Here is a 15,906-nt window from a genome sequence, read left to right as displayed (position 1 = left end):
ATCGTGATGCTGATCAAGAATATATATACTTTATGGAGTCTTAACTGCTGACTGAAATTGTAATACTCTCTGCGAAGGTATAAAAACGATTAACAAAGATGTTACAGCAATTTTCGTTTAAAAGATGATACAAAATATTTATTTTATTTTATACACATAAAAACAATTTTACGGCAATTTTGAGCCTCATATCTTATTTCACCTCGACAAATTAGCACAATTCGAATTGGAATAAACAGTGACAGAACAGTGTTTGCTGAAATGTTGACTTTTTACCAGTGCTGACAAATAGTTTTTTGTATTACCTGTATATGTACAAATACGTAAAAGAGTAAACAATCAGACTGATTGGCTGTTGACTGGTCAGTGGTGCTGGTGATTCTTATTAGTGCAGTTTAGACAACTTAAACTGAAGTGTGAATTTTGGGCGGAGCTGACTGAATATCAATTTATGAAGATATAGGTGTTTTTTTCATTATCATTATTTTGTTGTTCGTTCTCAAAGTAAAAAGAAAATGAATCGGCAGCTGGAAAACAGCGCGTGCTTAAGTTTTACTAACATTGATTTCTCTGATAACACTATAAATGTTTTAAGTGCTAAAAATTACAAAAATATGGAAATAGCAAAAGCTGGACGATTTGGACTTTTTAGTATAGACAATATACTAGGCACTTCTGAAACTTGTTCCAAAAAAAGTTGTCTAGCTGAGGAAATCGCAACTACTACATCTCAAACGGAACGTAAGAAAACTGATTTTTTTTACAAAAGTATAAACAAGGTAGACGAAGTGTCAAAATAAATCTTACTACCTTAAAGGCATATACAAAGGTTATACAAAATACCAAGTTATTTATTTAAGTTCAATAGCGCGCAGGACTAACGATCTTGCAAATTTTACACAAAAAGACAGTCGGTATGGTATTTTGAATATTAAGAATTTGGTTTATTTATCCATTAAAATTTAAAAAAAAATATTTTCATATTAAGTTCATAGTCGAGAAAGTTATCCTGGTGAATGATACACATCGGCAAGCCAAAGCTTACTATATATACCCTTGCAGGTATCAAATATGTTGAACAAAATACATCAAGGCTAAGCCTCGAAGCTATGTAAATTTTTAAATTTTTTTTAAGTATCTATATACTCGACGATTGTTCATATGACAGCTATATGATATAGTCGTCCGATATTTATGAAATTTAATTCGAAATTCAAGAGTCATTATGCTTGTCTGATGAGAAACAACGGTGATATCACTTTTTTCCGTTATATTTCGTTTTTATACACTTGCAAAGCAAAAGGATAATATAATTTCATAAACTACTAATAAACCCGACGAACTCCGTTCCGCCTCTAGATGGCGATAGTTTTATGTACCTAAAATTTCGTTTGGTGTTTAAAAGATAAAGAAAATTTTTTGTTTTGTTTTATATATGAAAAGGAATCATTTTATTTCATTTCACAACAGTAATGAATTCATGTCGGGTCTATTATTTGATGTTTGTCCGGGAAGCAGCAATTGAGTAATTTCTATCCATTTTGGATCGCTGGCAGAATAGTTATTCGCCCAATATTACCTGCATTTTCTTCAATACTAACTGCATCACGTAAATGGATGTACTCTTAGAACGCAGTTTGGATTGGTTCAACCTAATAAATGTTTCTATTTTTACATACAGCGGCTCTCAGCTTATTTCGTGCAGTAACCTAAAAAAAGTTCAAGTCCTTATTCCTGCTAAACTAAGAAAGATAACAGAAAAATTTAAATGCAGTATTTTAATATGGAATATTAACTTATTTATTGAACGAAAGCGATTTTCAAAATCATAAAAACTAAAAAATTATTTAATAAAAACAAAATGAACAGCCTTTTTTCATGTTGCAGCTTATTTCGTGCAGCAGATTCTACTTAACTTATTATTAGTAATTTAACAGATACTGTTTTGTATGTCCATCTTTCTGGTTCAGGACATCTTTGAGATGATTTCCCATGGAGCAAAATAACTTTTTAGTGGTTTTCACTAGAATTTTTTGACATTTTTCCATAAGAACAGTTTTCAGGTCGTTTTTGTTCGAAATCTTCCTCTTCCTTATAGCTATTAAGGAATATTTTCCAAAAAGTTTCGATGACTTTTAAATCTGGAGACTGTGCTGTCGTTATCACGACATAAGGGCAGTTCCAGATAAGCCAAGACTTCACAATTCCTGCTGAATGCTTCAAATTGTTGTCTTCCTAAAATCGAAAACGATCGCGTTTGCCCAGTTTTTCAGCAGTTTGGAGTAGGTTATCCTTTAAAATCTTGAGTTATCCATGATGCCATCAATGAAAATGAGTTTGCCATACAGGCCCAAACCATGACGTGACCATGTCAACGCAATACTGCTGAAACAATCGACGAAACCGCAGAAACCGCAGCAAACAGTATTTTGACGAATCATCAAACGATATGCGTAAAAATTCATTGAGCTAAATTTCTTTCTTCACCTGAAATCAAAAATTTGATAATTAACCATTTCAAAGGCAAATTTTAAAGGCAAAGAATACAGGCATGAGCCCTTTTTTTTTTAATAAGCATTATTTTAAATCAGTGTCTTTTAGAAATAAATGAAATAAATTATGTTACTAATACTCACCATTCAATAGATTTATCATTATACCCTTGCAGAGCAAAAGGGTATTATAATTTCAGTCAGAAGTTTGCAACGCAATGAAGGAGACACCTCAGACCCCATAAAGTATATATATTCTTGATCAGCATCACGAGTAGAATCAGAACACGTTTGTCCGTCTGTCCTCCTGTCCGTTTCCGCGCAAACTAGTCTCTCAGTTTTAAAGCTATCTTGCTGAAACTTTCCCAAAATGTGTATAGTTATTGCACGCAGTATATAAGTCGGAACGGGCCGGATCGGCCGACTATATCGGATAGCTCCCATACAAGAGAATGAAATAAAAAATTCTTACTCCGTTGTTTTTGATCAGATCGACTTGATTCCTTTCAGATGGCGTTTTCTAACTGCTATTGAATTTCGGATTAAATTTTATCAAAATCGGATAACTCTATCATATAGCTGCCATAGGAGAGATTAAAAAATATATAAAAATATAAATATAAATAATGGGAAAAAAATTATAATGTCGTTGTTTTTAATGCCACGAGCATTTTTTTTGGAACATAAAGTTTTTTAAATACTCTTAAGTTGAATAAAAAATTTCATAAAAATCGGACTATATCATATAGCTGCCATAGGAAAGATCGAAAAATCTGTATAGAAATATCGGAAATAAAATTATAACCTCGTTGTTTTTCATCAGACAATCATAATTTTGGTAATATAGAGTTTTCTAATGGGTCTTTAGTTACAAATTAAATTTCATCAAAATCGGACGACTATATAATATAGCTGTCATATGAACAATATGGAAAATTAATAGAAAAATCGTTATAGCTTCGATGCTCTTTAGCTTTTATGTATTTTGTTCGTCATATTTAGTAACTGCAAGGGTATATAAGCTTCGGCTTGCCGAAGCTAGCTTCCTTTCTTGTTTAATAACCCTTACATCGAGAAAAAATTTCATTAAAATCCGACAATTGAATTATGAAAAAAATTTCATAAAAAAAATTTCATAAGGTTCGAACAACTATCTATGTATATCATATAGCTCCCATAGGAAAGATCGAAAAGTCTGTATAAAACAAAATTATTGCATGTCTGTTTTTTTATACCCTTGCAGAGCAAAAGGGTATTATAATTTCAGTCAGAAGTTTGCAGCGCAGTGAAGGAGACACCTCAGACCCTATAAAGTATATACATATATTCTTGATCAGCATCACGAGAAGAATCAGAATACGCCTGTACGTCTGTCCGTCCGTCCGTCCGTCCGTCTGTCCTCCTGTCCGTTTCGGCGCAAACTAGTCTCTCAGTTTTAAAGCTATCTTGCTGAAACTTTCCCAAAAGGTGTGTAGTTATTGCACGCAGTATATAAGTCGGAACGAGCCGGATCGGCCGACTATATCGGATAGCTCCCATACAAGAGAATGAAATAAAAAATTCTTACTCCGTTGTTTTTGATCAGATCGAATTGATTCGTTCCAGATGGCGTTTTCTAACTGCTATAGAATTTACGGATAACTCTATCATATAGCTGCCATAGGAGGGATCAAAAAAATATATATATAAATAATGAAAAAAAATTATTATGTCGTTGTTTTTAATGCCACGAGCATGATTTTTGGAACATCAAGTTTTTTAAATACTCTTAAATCGAGAAAAAAATTTCATAAAAATCTAAGTACTATATCATATAGCTGCCATAGGAAAGATGGAAAAATCTATATAGAAATAACGGAAATAAAATGATAACATCGTTGTTTTTCATCAGACAATCGTGATTTTTGGAATATAGAGTTTTCTAATGAGTCTTGATTTAAATTTCATCAAAATCGGACGACTATATCATATAGCTGTCATATGAACAATTTGGAAAATTAATAGAAAAATTGTCATAGCTTCGATGCTGTTTAGCTTTTATGTATTTTGTTCGACATATTTAGTGACTGTAAGGGTATATAAGCTTCGGCTTGCCGAAGCTAGCTTCCTTTCTTGTTTTAATATTAAAGTATCCATCTTCTCCTTGCCAAAACATTAGCGGGTATTGAAATGCGTCATATGATCGAGGAGTTTCAGATATTTGTTGCAGTTGCCCAGTATCGCGACGTTTGAGCACAATATCGCGGTTTCCAAATTGTTCACCAACAATCAGGATGGCGACTTCGTCTATTGTCGGAGCATTAAATGTCCTTTCGTGTGTTCCAGATGGTCGTTTATCTGCTTTTATGACAACTTTATAGTCATCATTTGGCATTCGCTCTAAAGTACTCTTAAACAACCTGACCATCGCATGATGTTCATGAAGCAGACACTGCAAGTCTTGAAGAATTACTCGCTTCATCCCTTCATTGATCGCTAGACGTCGATCAAGTTGTTCTTCCATGTTGCCCATGAAATATATTTGTAAAAATTTTTTTTGTGTATCTTCGAAAGGTAGTAATGATCCAATTCGATGGTGAATCTGCCCTTGTATCTAAGATAAAGTAAGTTATTCTTTAACTATATTCTATGTAATACAAACAACAAAAAAAACTTAAATGTCGGATTAAATCGTCGTTCTTCGATAATATCTGCCCCAAATGACGTCATTTGGACACAACCATTGTATTTTTGAGTACTTGCAAGAAAGTGGCGTGATTCTTGTGTTTCACCACAAAGCAATGAATACAATGGCTCAGGTGGCGGAGTCAACAATGGCAATTTCACTTTACCATTAAATCAGCATAATCCAGGCGTTTCTCCGGAAAACTTCAATACACCGCAATACTCGCAAACAACGTCCATTTGCCCAATGCAAACGCTGGGATGCAAGCTGTTATAAGTGATACAATCGTATTGAAACGCTGCTCGATTCATTTCTTGACCTCGGTTGTAAGCTCGACGATTCTGCATTGTCAACCGAGCCGTGTTACGGGTTGCCTCACTTTGTGCTCCTGATTGAGAAGCACGAAGTCGACCCATACTAACGCGGCGCTGCACAGTGGTTCCGCCAGTTGTTATATTGCTACGAAATACCATACAAAATATCGAACCAAATTTGAAACGTGTTGCTATTTTCAGTTTCAAACTTTAATTAATAAATTTAAATAATATTTTGAGAGACAGAAGGCGTGGTTTCTTATCCACCCACAAACATTAATCCATTAGTTTGAAAAAAACATAATTATAGTAAGAAACAAAAAAAAACAAATTATAGCAAAAGAAAACAAAATTTGTAAAATTAAATAATAACAATAGGTATATATCAAAATGAAATTAGTAAAGATTTAGGAAAATTTAGCTATAAGTACTAGACTTTAGGTGAATAAAAATGTGGTCAAAGGCTGTAAGTATACATAGCTTATTTTTTCTATATCTGTCTTCATAAAAACTTGTGTTTATGTAGGTATAATAAATTGCATTAATAAATATTTCTACAGCGTAGGTATACAACAAAAACGTTTCAAGTCGTAACGTGTTCATTTTGCCGTCCGCGCCGAGCGACAGTGGTGTCATTTTTTTCTGAGCAAAAAAAACTGGATAAACGAAAAAACACCGGTAGCACTCCGGGAGTGCCGGCAGAAGTGAAAACTTCAATATTAACGTTGTGTTTAATTATAAGTATGTATAAAAGTACTATCATTTATGAGGTAGAATACAATGTTTATTTATTGCGCTATCGTACACAAATATGACAATTTATATGTTGTTATTTATAATATTATATCGTTCAGGCAGGCTCCGGTTTTCACTTTCACAAGATTCTCTCGTTTTCGTTTTCGAAAACGAGAATTGGTGCTCCCGTTTTCACTTTCACAAGACTTTTTCGTTTTCAAAAACGGGCCAGTTTTTTTTGTCGAAATGAAAAGTAAATGCCTTTTTCTAGATCAAAATGGTTCTTAATTGCAAAAGGAAAAAAATAGTTGACTCCTTGGTCTATTGATGTTCATTTCACATCATCAGTAGGTCAATCTAATTCGTATTTATTTTTTAAATAATTATTTTCTGACCCCACCTTGATTTCATACATAAAATATTTGCCGTCGGCAACAACAAATTTCGTTTTGCTAAGGGGCCGATAAATCTATTGCCAAAAGTTATCGTCAATGCTGCCGTACTTGTAGTGGAACAAAACAACCACTTAAAAATACTTTTAAAATTAAAACGAAGAAAAAAATATTTGTAAAGAAAAGTTTAATAAGCTTTTTATAAATAAATATGATTAATTTAGTTTCTTAAATGGCAAAAGTTCAGTAAAAAAGTGGTTGAGAATAGTGGAATGAAAGCTGCAAAAAAGGTGGCAGCCCCTTATTGTGGGAAACAGCTGATTTCTGATGGAGGCTTATTTGAACTTTTAAGAATGTAAGTAAGACAACTTAATTGCATCTAAGATGTCTCGATTTTCTTAAATCAATACATTTCTGCCTTCTTTTGGCTTCAAAACAGGCAATTGAAAATATAAAAGCCATTTTTTCGCGTTGTTTACTTTTGACCAAAAAAAGTCAGCTGTTTGAACCATTCCGATAACGAAACGATGACAAAAGTTTGTGAAAACCGGAGCACCTAAAACGAAAACGTACGTTTTCGCCCAAAAACGAAAACGAGAAAAAAAAGTGAAAACCGGAGCCTGCCTGGTTATTTATATATTACATTAAATTTCATCTCTCAGAAAAATCAACTTCCATCCATAATTTCGACGACTTTTACACTATCGTTATTATCAGAATCATCATCCCAAATTTTTACAACTGATACAATTGGTTTATGATAACTGAAGTAAGAAACAAACAGTTTTGATTCGAACCTATTTAAGTGTTTAATAAAGACCGCATCAATAGTAGTTTTGTATTTCGTTGTGCTAAAATTGCGATCATTTGACATAGTTAAACCAATTCTTTATTTAAAAATTCAATTAATGATTGATTTTTATTGTCTGCAAAGTTTATATTGAAATCTCCATGGTATTATAAGTACAAGGTAGTCTCGTCGGCATTTTTCCCCCTATTAGGCACGACAATGAGTGCGAGTGAGAGGGTGTTTTCCCGTAAGTGCGAAAGAAACAGAAGAAGATGATGTCGTTTTACCCTTATGCTGTGCACGGGGTTTAAAAAGGACTGTTATATGACCATGAGTATTAATTTTTTCGAAATTTTCGGTTTTTACACAAAGCTGCCCTTCAGGACTCGCTCCCATATTTTTCACATTTTAAAATATTTTTCTGCAATATTACATGTTACGCCTTGTATGTGCTTGCTGCAATAATTGCGACAAGTATTTTTCACAAGCACACAAGGGTTAACGTTTTGAGAAAAAATCGTCCGCGGACAACCTCTCACTTCGAAATCCCGAGCGCACTGAACCATAGGGGGAAAAAACCCGAGCGATTTTGCAGCCGACGAGACTACCTTGTATAATTGTACCATGACTCAGGCACGGTAGAAAGAGTGGGAGATACTAGTTCCTCTCCCTTCCCCTCGATCTTACGCTTTTTCGATCAGCATAACGGGACCCTGACGCGAGTTTGAATGTTTTTACCCTTCTCAGCGCCGCTAAAAAAGTTTTCACTTCAAAAAAAAAAAGCGGTTTTAAAGGCCAAAAAAAGGGCCATGTTTGATCTTTTTTGCGGCGAAATGAGTAAGTTTATTTTATTGAGCTTAATTACATGTTATTGTTTAACTTTTGAAGAGTATTAGAAAAAAAAATTATTAAAAAATATTGAGAAATAAGCCTGTGGCGGTTAATCTTCCGCAGCGCCTTAAGAAAAAGTTGTTTTGCGGTGAACATCATAGGGCGTTAACGGATCATTTTAAAAATAAAATGTGATATGCGTTGTAAAGATAATGAATTTCCCGAGGTAATCAGGAAGAGATTTTTTTAAATTTATTTTTTGTCTATTTTTGGGAGCACTTGAAAGTGAAAAGTGCGATTTTAGCTTAAAAAATCGCTGTTAAATTATTTTTTAAAAATAGAAAAAAATTAAAAATTAAAAAAATCTCTTCCTGATCACCTCCGTATTTATGTTGAGAATTTGTGTTAAAAATTTGAAAAGGATCGGTTCAGTAGATTTTGAGTTCTGATGTTCACCGACTTTCAAAATAACGTCTTCGGCAAAATCGATTCAAAGTATTTTTATACGTGAAAATACGTCCGAATACGGTTGTTTAAAACGCTGTAACTCCGTTAGTTTGACTTTAATTGACTCAAAATTTGTACACAATGTTCTCGACATATTGATCATTCAGAAAAAAAATAAAAAAAAAAAAATGTAAAAAAAATTTTTAAAACCCCCCCTTAATCAAGGCATACAGAGAGAGTGTTGAGACGAGATTTGAAAAAATGTTTGACGTCACTACTCCTGAAGCGGAAAATGCGGCATTATCTTACCCAAGATTCAAAAATAAATGGTTGGCTTGTTTTGAGCCCAACGATCGTTCTAAACTTCTGAAAATTTTCAAGACCTGCATTTCCAAACAAATGAGTGAAAATACAGTGGCAACAGTAGCAAGAACAAAAAGTTCCCAAGAAAACATTTTTTTTTAATTTTGACTCTGACTCAGACTCGGATATTTCAAACTTAGATAAAAACGGATGCTCCTCCGATGCCCCAATGACTAAAGCAGAAAGCCAAGTTTTACAACTTCTCAATAGATATCCTGAGATAAAAAGTGTTTTTATTAAATACAACACACCTTTGCCATCGTCAGCTGCAGTGGAACGTCTTTTTTCTTTTGCGACAATGACAAATCTGCCAAAGAGTCACAAACTATCAGACAGTATGTTCGAGAAGAGAGTGGTACTGAAGTGTAATTTAAATTATTACAAGAAATTTTAAATTGTTATTGTCTATCTAATCATGTTCAATTAAAAGTATTGATTATTATTTGGATCGGTCTTTTATTTTATTCGGTATTTTATAATTGCTATTTTTAATTAAATTTAACAAAACAATTGAAAATTAATAAATTGTTAATTGTCACTAATACAGTTAACAACTAAATAATTGTTAATTGAACATTTTCACAATTACAGTTGATTAATTGTTAGTTGTTGTGGTTACATTTACCAATTAATTAATTGTTAATTGCAATTAAAATTTGTCCAACACTGGTGTATATATACAGTAATTTATTCACTTTAGTCTGACTGTAAGCTAGTTGCCTTCCTTGTTAATTATACAATTATCTTATACTCTTTTAGGTGTTAAAAATATACCAGATGACTTCTATCAAAGACAGGGAAATGGAAATGGCGAGTTGACATTTGAAAAATTGTCTCCAAATAGACACAGATTCCGTTATACCATTAATAATGTCAATCACTCACCATTAAAATGGCAACCAAAGAACATTTGTCCCTCTTACACGTCTAATTTAATTAACTTTCAAGGTATACTTTTCCATTCTTTGATCCAAATGTACTAAAAATTAATTATTACCTATGTTTACTTCCAAGAAAAACAATTTAGGAAGCAGGTTACAGACCGAAAACCTCGTCAAGCCTACAATGCCTTACAATTGGAACGTCTGGAAAACGAGTTTAAATTAGATAAATATCTTAGTGTTGGTAAACGTGTTGAGCTTTCCAATTCATTATGCTTAACTGAAGCTCAAATAAAAACTTGGTTTCAAAATCGTCGTACAAAATGGAAGAAACAGTTGACATCTAGGTTGAAAACAGCGCAAAGACAAGGACTATGGCTTCCAACTCTACCAATACCAACAATTTATCCACACGTAGAACTTGAAACCCATTTGCGCGTTATAAAAGCTGAACAAAAAAAATAAACAACAAAGCCATATTATATCTGCATTTGTTTTATTATATAAGTACAGTGATTTTGACAGCACTGACAAATAATGCAAACAAACACTTTTCTGTTTCACAATAAAACTTGGGTAATTGTTTACAAGTGCGGTGCACGGTAAATACAGCTTAAAAAAATAAAGTAAAATATGGAAACGATGTGTTTTTTTCTAAAACTTCGAAATCCGTTGGCGGAGAGTGAAAATTTTGCACCGTTTTTTTGTTATTAACAATTAAAGATTCGATTTGTAGTACAAATTCGGATCTGAGTGACCGTATTTGCAATAATCGGCCACCAGACGACTGCAATAATCGGCACATCACATGCAAATACGGTCACTCAGATCCGAATTTGTACTACAAATCGAATCTTTAATTGTTAATAACAAAAAAACGGTGCAAAATTTTCACTCTCCGCCAACGGATTTCGAAGTTTTAGAAAAAACACATCGTTTCCATATTTTACTTTATTTTTTTAAGCCGTATTTACCGTGCACCGCACTTGTAAACAATTACCAAAACTTGAATTAAAAAAATTGATTGACGAGGATGTTGAACATATTAGGTTGTCAAAAAGGATAATTGTTTACAAGTGCGGTGCACGGTAAACACAGCTTTAAAAAATATGGAAACGATGTGTTTTTTTCTAAAACTTCGAAATCCGTTGGCGGAGAGTGAAAATTGCGATAAAATCGCTGAATTGGTCGAAAGAGACCGGCATAGTAGCAGCCGTAGCATCGGTCAAGTGCTGGGCATGAGTCATCAAACCGTTAGTAACCATTTGAAGAAGCTTGGAGTCACTAAGAAGCTCGATGTATGGGTGCCACACGAATTGACGCGGTGAAGCGGCCCAGACGGTGGCCAAGCCTGGATTAACGGCTAGGAAGGTTCTTCTGTGTCTTTGGTGGGATTGGCAGGGAATAATCCACTATGGGCTGCTCCCCTATGGCCAAACGCTCAATTCGGACCTGTACTGCCAACCACTGGACCGCTTGAAGACAGCACTCATGCAGAAGGGGCCATCTTTGATCAACAGAGGCCGAATTGTCTTCCACCAGGACAACGCCAGGCCACACACATCTTTAGTGACGCGCCAGAAGTTCCGGGAGCTTGGATGGGAGGATCTTTTGCATCCACCGTATAGTCCGGATCTCGCACCAAGTGAGTACCACCTGTTTCTGTCCATGTAGAACGCGCTTGGTAGTCTGAAGTTGGCCACAAGAGAGTCCTGTGAAAATTGGCTCTCCGAGTTTTTTGCCAATAAGGAAGCGAGCTTCTATGAGAGGGGCATTATGAAGTTGGCATCTCGTTGGGAACGCGTCATCGAAGAAAACGGCGCATATTTGACTTGAATCGCATTATTGTAACCAATTTTATGAACAATTGAAAATTAAAGAAAAATACCGCAAGACTTTTTGACAACCTAATATATGTATATGTTACATTTAAAATAGGTACTAAATTAAATTCACATAAAAATATTTGCAATGCAAGCGAAGATGCAAAAAAAAAACGAATTAATTTTTTTATTTTAAAGCACGATTTTCCTGTTAAAAGTTTTTTTGTTGTTATGATTTTTGCCATTTCTTATTTAGGGGAGGGTGGCCCGATACCGACCCCCTAAATGGCAAAGGCGATAAAGGTGAGAAAAATCAATTTTTCCGTTCAGTTCAAAAATTTACTATGTAGAAGGATCAGTTTACTATACATCTAAATGATTAGTAAGTGCGTAGGTGCTTTGAAGCGTTAGATATTCAGGCAAATATAAAACTCCACTTTTTGGTCGTACTCAAAAGTAGTGGTCCGAAACCGACCCCCTATTTCTTAACAGAAAAATTTAATAACATAAAATAGAATTTAATGATTTTGACGTTTATTAAGAAATATAATGAAGGTTCTTTCCAGAAAATAAAAATTAATGTATGAAATAAAGGGCACTGTAGTCAATTGATGAAGTCTGAGTTGTCCTCTTTCTCATAGTAAGGAGTCGCGTTGTTTTTCGAAAGCCGCTGGTTGATGACTGTCTCTTCGCTTTCTTCTGATGTTTTTGCTGTTTCTGTTACTTTTCTTTACTGAATCTTGTTTACTTTTTCATATTTTCCCTCAAAAATACGCTATGACATATTAAGCTGCCAATAAATGGGGGTCGGTTTCGGACCATCACTTCGCGGTCGGTTTCGGACCACCACAACCTTTTCTAATTAACTGCTCGCCATTATCTAATGACGCAAAGAGCGATGTGATTCTAATAGCGTGAATGACAGCTAGGACTATCAACTATCAGAAAACCTTACCTTCCGATTTTTATGCGGAGAAAAAAAAACTTTAAAAATATTTAAGCTCAAGTTCAGTAAAGAAAAAAAAATGAATGTCACAGGCGTTGAAACAAAACAAACGGAAAAATTTCAGTGAAACAAAAGAAGTCAAATTGGCTATCTATCTCCAAAATGTCTGTGTTATAACAGCTTTTCACTGAAGTTACCGACAATTCGGCTAGCATCGCCATCTCTGAGAAACATGGGGGGGTCGGTATGGTACGACCGGTCGGTATGGGACCACTCTCCCCTACATATTGCTTACGAGGTCAGAACCTGAAATCAGAGAATTATTTTGTCTCGGTCTTATTGGAAATGACTCTGTTTAAATGTTCCAATTCATTTCTTTTTTTTTAAATAACTTAAATTTTAGAAGGCTGTGATACGGAAATTAACAAAAAATGTTAAAATTAAAATTTAATAAAAGTTTTTGATTTTATAAAAAATATACATTTTTCATTTAATAATATCTTTCAACATTTCGATATGTTAAAATACAATTTTGGCTCTGTCAATGGGCAAAGTCTAAAAGTCGGGCATTGACTTTCAAAATAAAAGGGAAAAGGAAGAGTTAGAGGCTTGGACTAATTACGGCGGTCCAGCGAAAGTTCTAAACGGGAATAAAATTCCTGATTCGGCATATTGACGGACGGAATAATATCGACGCATTTCCGCGAATGTATCTTATGTAGAAAAATCAAATTTTACAAGAGAAGCTTTTTCTTTATTTTTGTGTTTCGGTATTTTTGCGCGATTGCAGTATTTCCATGCAAATGAAAAAAATTTGTATGGACATACGATAATTTCGCGCGCACATTGTAACATACGATAAAATTGAAACTTAATTTTTATCGGAACTATAGCGCTTTTAGTTATAATATTGCACAGGGTAGTGAGACATTAGGTGCCTAACAATTTTGCATTAAAATCTCAATTTCGAAAAAAAGCGACATACGACTTTCGCGGAAATGCGTCGATATGGTAAAAAGCTTGAAACCGTATGTTGGCGTAGTAAGAGAGGTCGGTTGATCAGGTGTAGTGGTTTTGCACACGGCGATACGTGGTACACTAGTGAAGATAATGTCGTAGCAGTAGCAGTAATGACTGCTCGTTTCGGTCTAATTAATACGCGGAGTTATAATAGATTGATAACTGACACTATTCTTGAGTCTAAAAAATTTTTTACACTAGATTTGTGGTGCGAAAGTTACAGAAAGTGTCCGCAAAAACAAGTGGGTCAGTTATTGGGTGACTTCTTGCGGTTAGCTTTACTCTACTACTTCTTCTCACTTCTGTAATTATTCCGAAAACACAGCTACTACCTGAAACTGATGGTGTTATCTGCATTTGTCATAGCCCATATATTGCTTGACGCCTAACATTGGTGGTGTCTGCTCCAGTGGGGGATCTAGGGTTACTGGCGCCCGGGGCAAAGCGAAAAATTTGAGCCCCTACCCCTCTGCCTTATGAACGTGACAGATTATTGTTTTTCAAATTAATTTGTTTTTTTTTTGTTGTTTAGCTTCATCTTTATTTATTGAATCTTCTCATAAATAGACTTACAATAAGAATTCAAATCTTAACCTATACTAGGTATATATTATTATTTTATATTATTTATCTTTATTTATTTGTTATTTTATGTTTTTTAATTGGTCGACTTTTTTTTCTATGTTGAAGAATATTGTGTACAAATTTTTGGTCAGAGTCAAACTAACGGAGTTACAGCGTTTTAAACGACCGAATTTTGACGTATTTTAACGTATAAAAATACTTTGAATCGAATCCCGAAAACGTTATTTTGAAAGTTGGTGAACATCAGAACTCAAAATCTACTGAACCGATCCTTTTCAAATTTTTAACACAAAGGCTCCACATAAATACACAGGTAATCAGGAAGAGTTTTTTTTTAATATTTAATTTTTTACTATAGTAGAATCCTGTTATAACGACTCCGCTTATAGTGTCCGTCCGGGTATTGCGACGAAATCTCGATGGCTTGATTGGTCCCCAGAGAGACTTTTACACTTAAATCCTTCTGCTTAGAGCGTCTTCCGGGTATAACGACGAAAAATCGTCGGTCCCTTGAAAGTCGCTATAAGCGGATTCTACTGTATTTTTAAAAAATAAATTAACAGCGATTTTTGGAGCCAAAATCGCATTTTTCTTTTTTATCATATAGAAGCCATAGGATAGATCAAAGAATATATATATAAACTAGCAAACCCCGGCAAACGTTGTTTTGCCACCAGATGACTTTATAATTTCTGTGCAAAATTTACTCAGTTCTAGACTTATGTAGAAAGCATGAATTGAATGTAAGAATTGACTTCAGAAACACGTTAGAATCTGGATCCGTGCCGATAAGTAACCCGTTCAATGGTTCAGGTGGTGTTTCAATTTCTGGTAGTTGCACTTTTTAAATTTCAGAGCATGACAATGCGGACATTCCTTGTCCATAGCACCAATTACCACTTTTGATTGAGCATAATACTCAATATCGGGCTCATACTGGAATGCTAGACGCAGTAATGAATTATATATAAACTAGCTGCCCGTCCCAGCTTTGCCCGGGTTTTTTTTTTAAAAGTTGCAAAAACTTTGGTTGTTCATTATTTGCGGGAAGTAAGGAACCAATTCTGTGATACACCTGTCCTTGGATGGTAAAAGTAGGTGAAAATCCACCCATTACGACCTCCTTATCTACTTCAAATGACGTCATCTGAGAGCAAGAATTATACCTTCTAATCCTGCTTAAAAACCGGCGCGATTCGTTACTGTCGTATAAAAGTAAAGATTTGAGAGGTTCCTCTGGCTCACCAAGTAATAGAATTTTAACCTTTCCACCAGAACAGCACATACCTGGAGTTTCTTCTTTCCATTTCAGTGCTTCACAATATCTGCATTTTTTTATCCATTCTCCCAATGATATCCAATCGGTGATTAACATAGTCGATCAAAGGGTCATACTCAAAAGAGGCACCATTAAACGCCTCCCGTTCTCATTGATAACGTACGTGTTCTTTTTGCCTGCCGCTCAGCATTTAAAAGACGTCGTCTTTGTGAATCTTCGTCAGACTCTGCCGCAAACAATTGCGCATGACGTTCGGCATCTAAAAATCGACGTGTCTGAGTCTGTTCCACTGTCTCAGCAGCTCTTTAAGATGCTTGGCGTTCAGCATCCAGGGTCTGACGGG

The 15,906-nt window shown here is 34.6% G+C and overlaps 1 protein-coding gene across 1 annotated transcript; it reads left to right on the top strand.

Annotated features, from left to right (window-relative positions):
- Positions 1-389: 389 nt before the first annotated feature.
- LOC108101660 (homeobox protein pnx) lies at positions 390-10,394 on the top strand. Its single transcript, XM_017206078.1, has 3 exons — positions 390-741; positions 9,789-9,977; positions 10,044-10,394. Exons 1-3 carry the CDS (start codon positions 516-518, stop codon positions 10,373-10,375), a joined length of 747 nt encoding a protein of 248 aa, XP_017061567.1. The 5' UTR covers positions 390-515; the 3' UTR covers positions 10,376-10,394.
- The last annotated feature ends 5,512 nt before the right edge of the window (positions 10,395-15,906 follow it).

Source organism: Drosophila ficusphila, unplaced genomic scaffold (assembly GCF_018152265.1).
Source record: "Drosophila ficusphila isolate 14025-0441.05 unplaced genomic scaffold, ASM1815226v1 contig_106, whole genome shotgun sequence".
In the NCBI taxonomy this organism is placed as follows: domain Eukaryota; kingdom Metazoa; phylum Arthropoda; class Insecta; order Diptera; family Drosophilidae; genus Drosophila; species Drosophila ficusphila.
The sequence above is the reverse complement of the archived record's forward strand: the minus strand, read 5'-3'. Positions and strand labels throughout refer to the sequence as shown.

Coding starts and splice junctions, on each gene's coding strand:
- LOC108101660 (XM_017206078.1), top strand. CDS start 516: ATGAATCGGCAGCTGGAAAACAGCGCGTGCTTAAGTTTTACTAACATT. Junction 742..9,788: donor TACTACATCTCAAACGGAAC/GTAAGAAAACTG, acceptor ATACTCTTTTAG/GTGTTAAAAATATACCAGAT. Junction 9,978..10,043: donor TAATTTAATTAACTTTCAAG/GTATACTTTTCC, acceptor TTTACTTCCAAG/AAAAACAATTTAGGAAGCAG.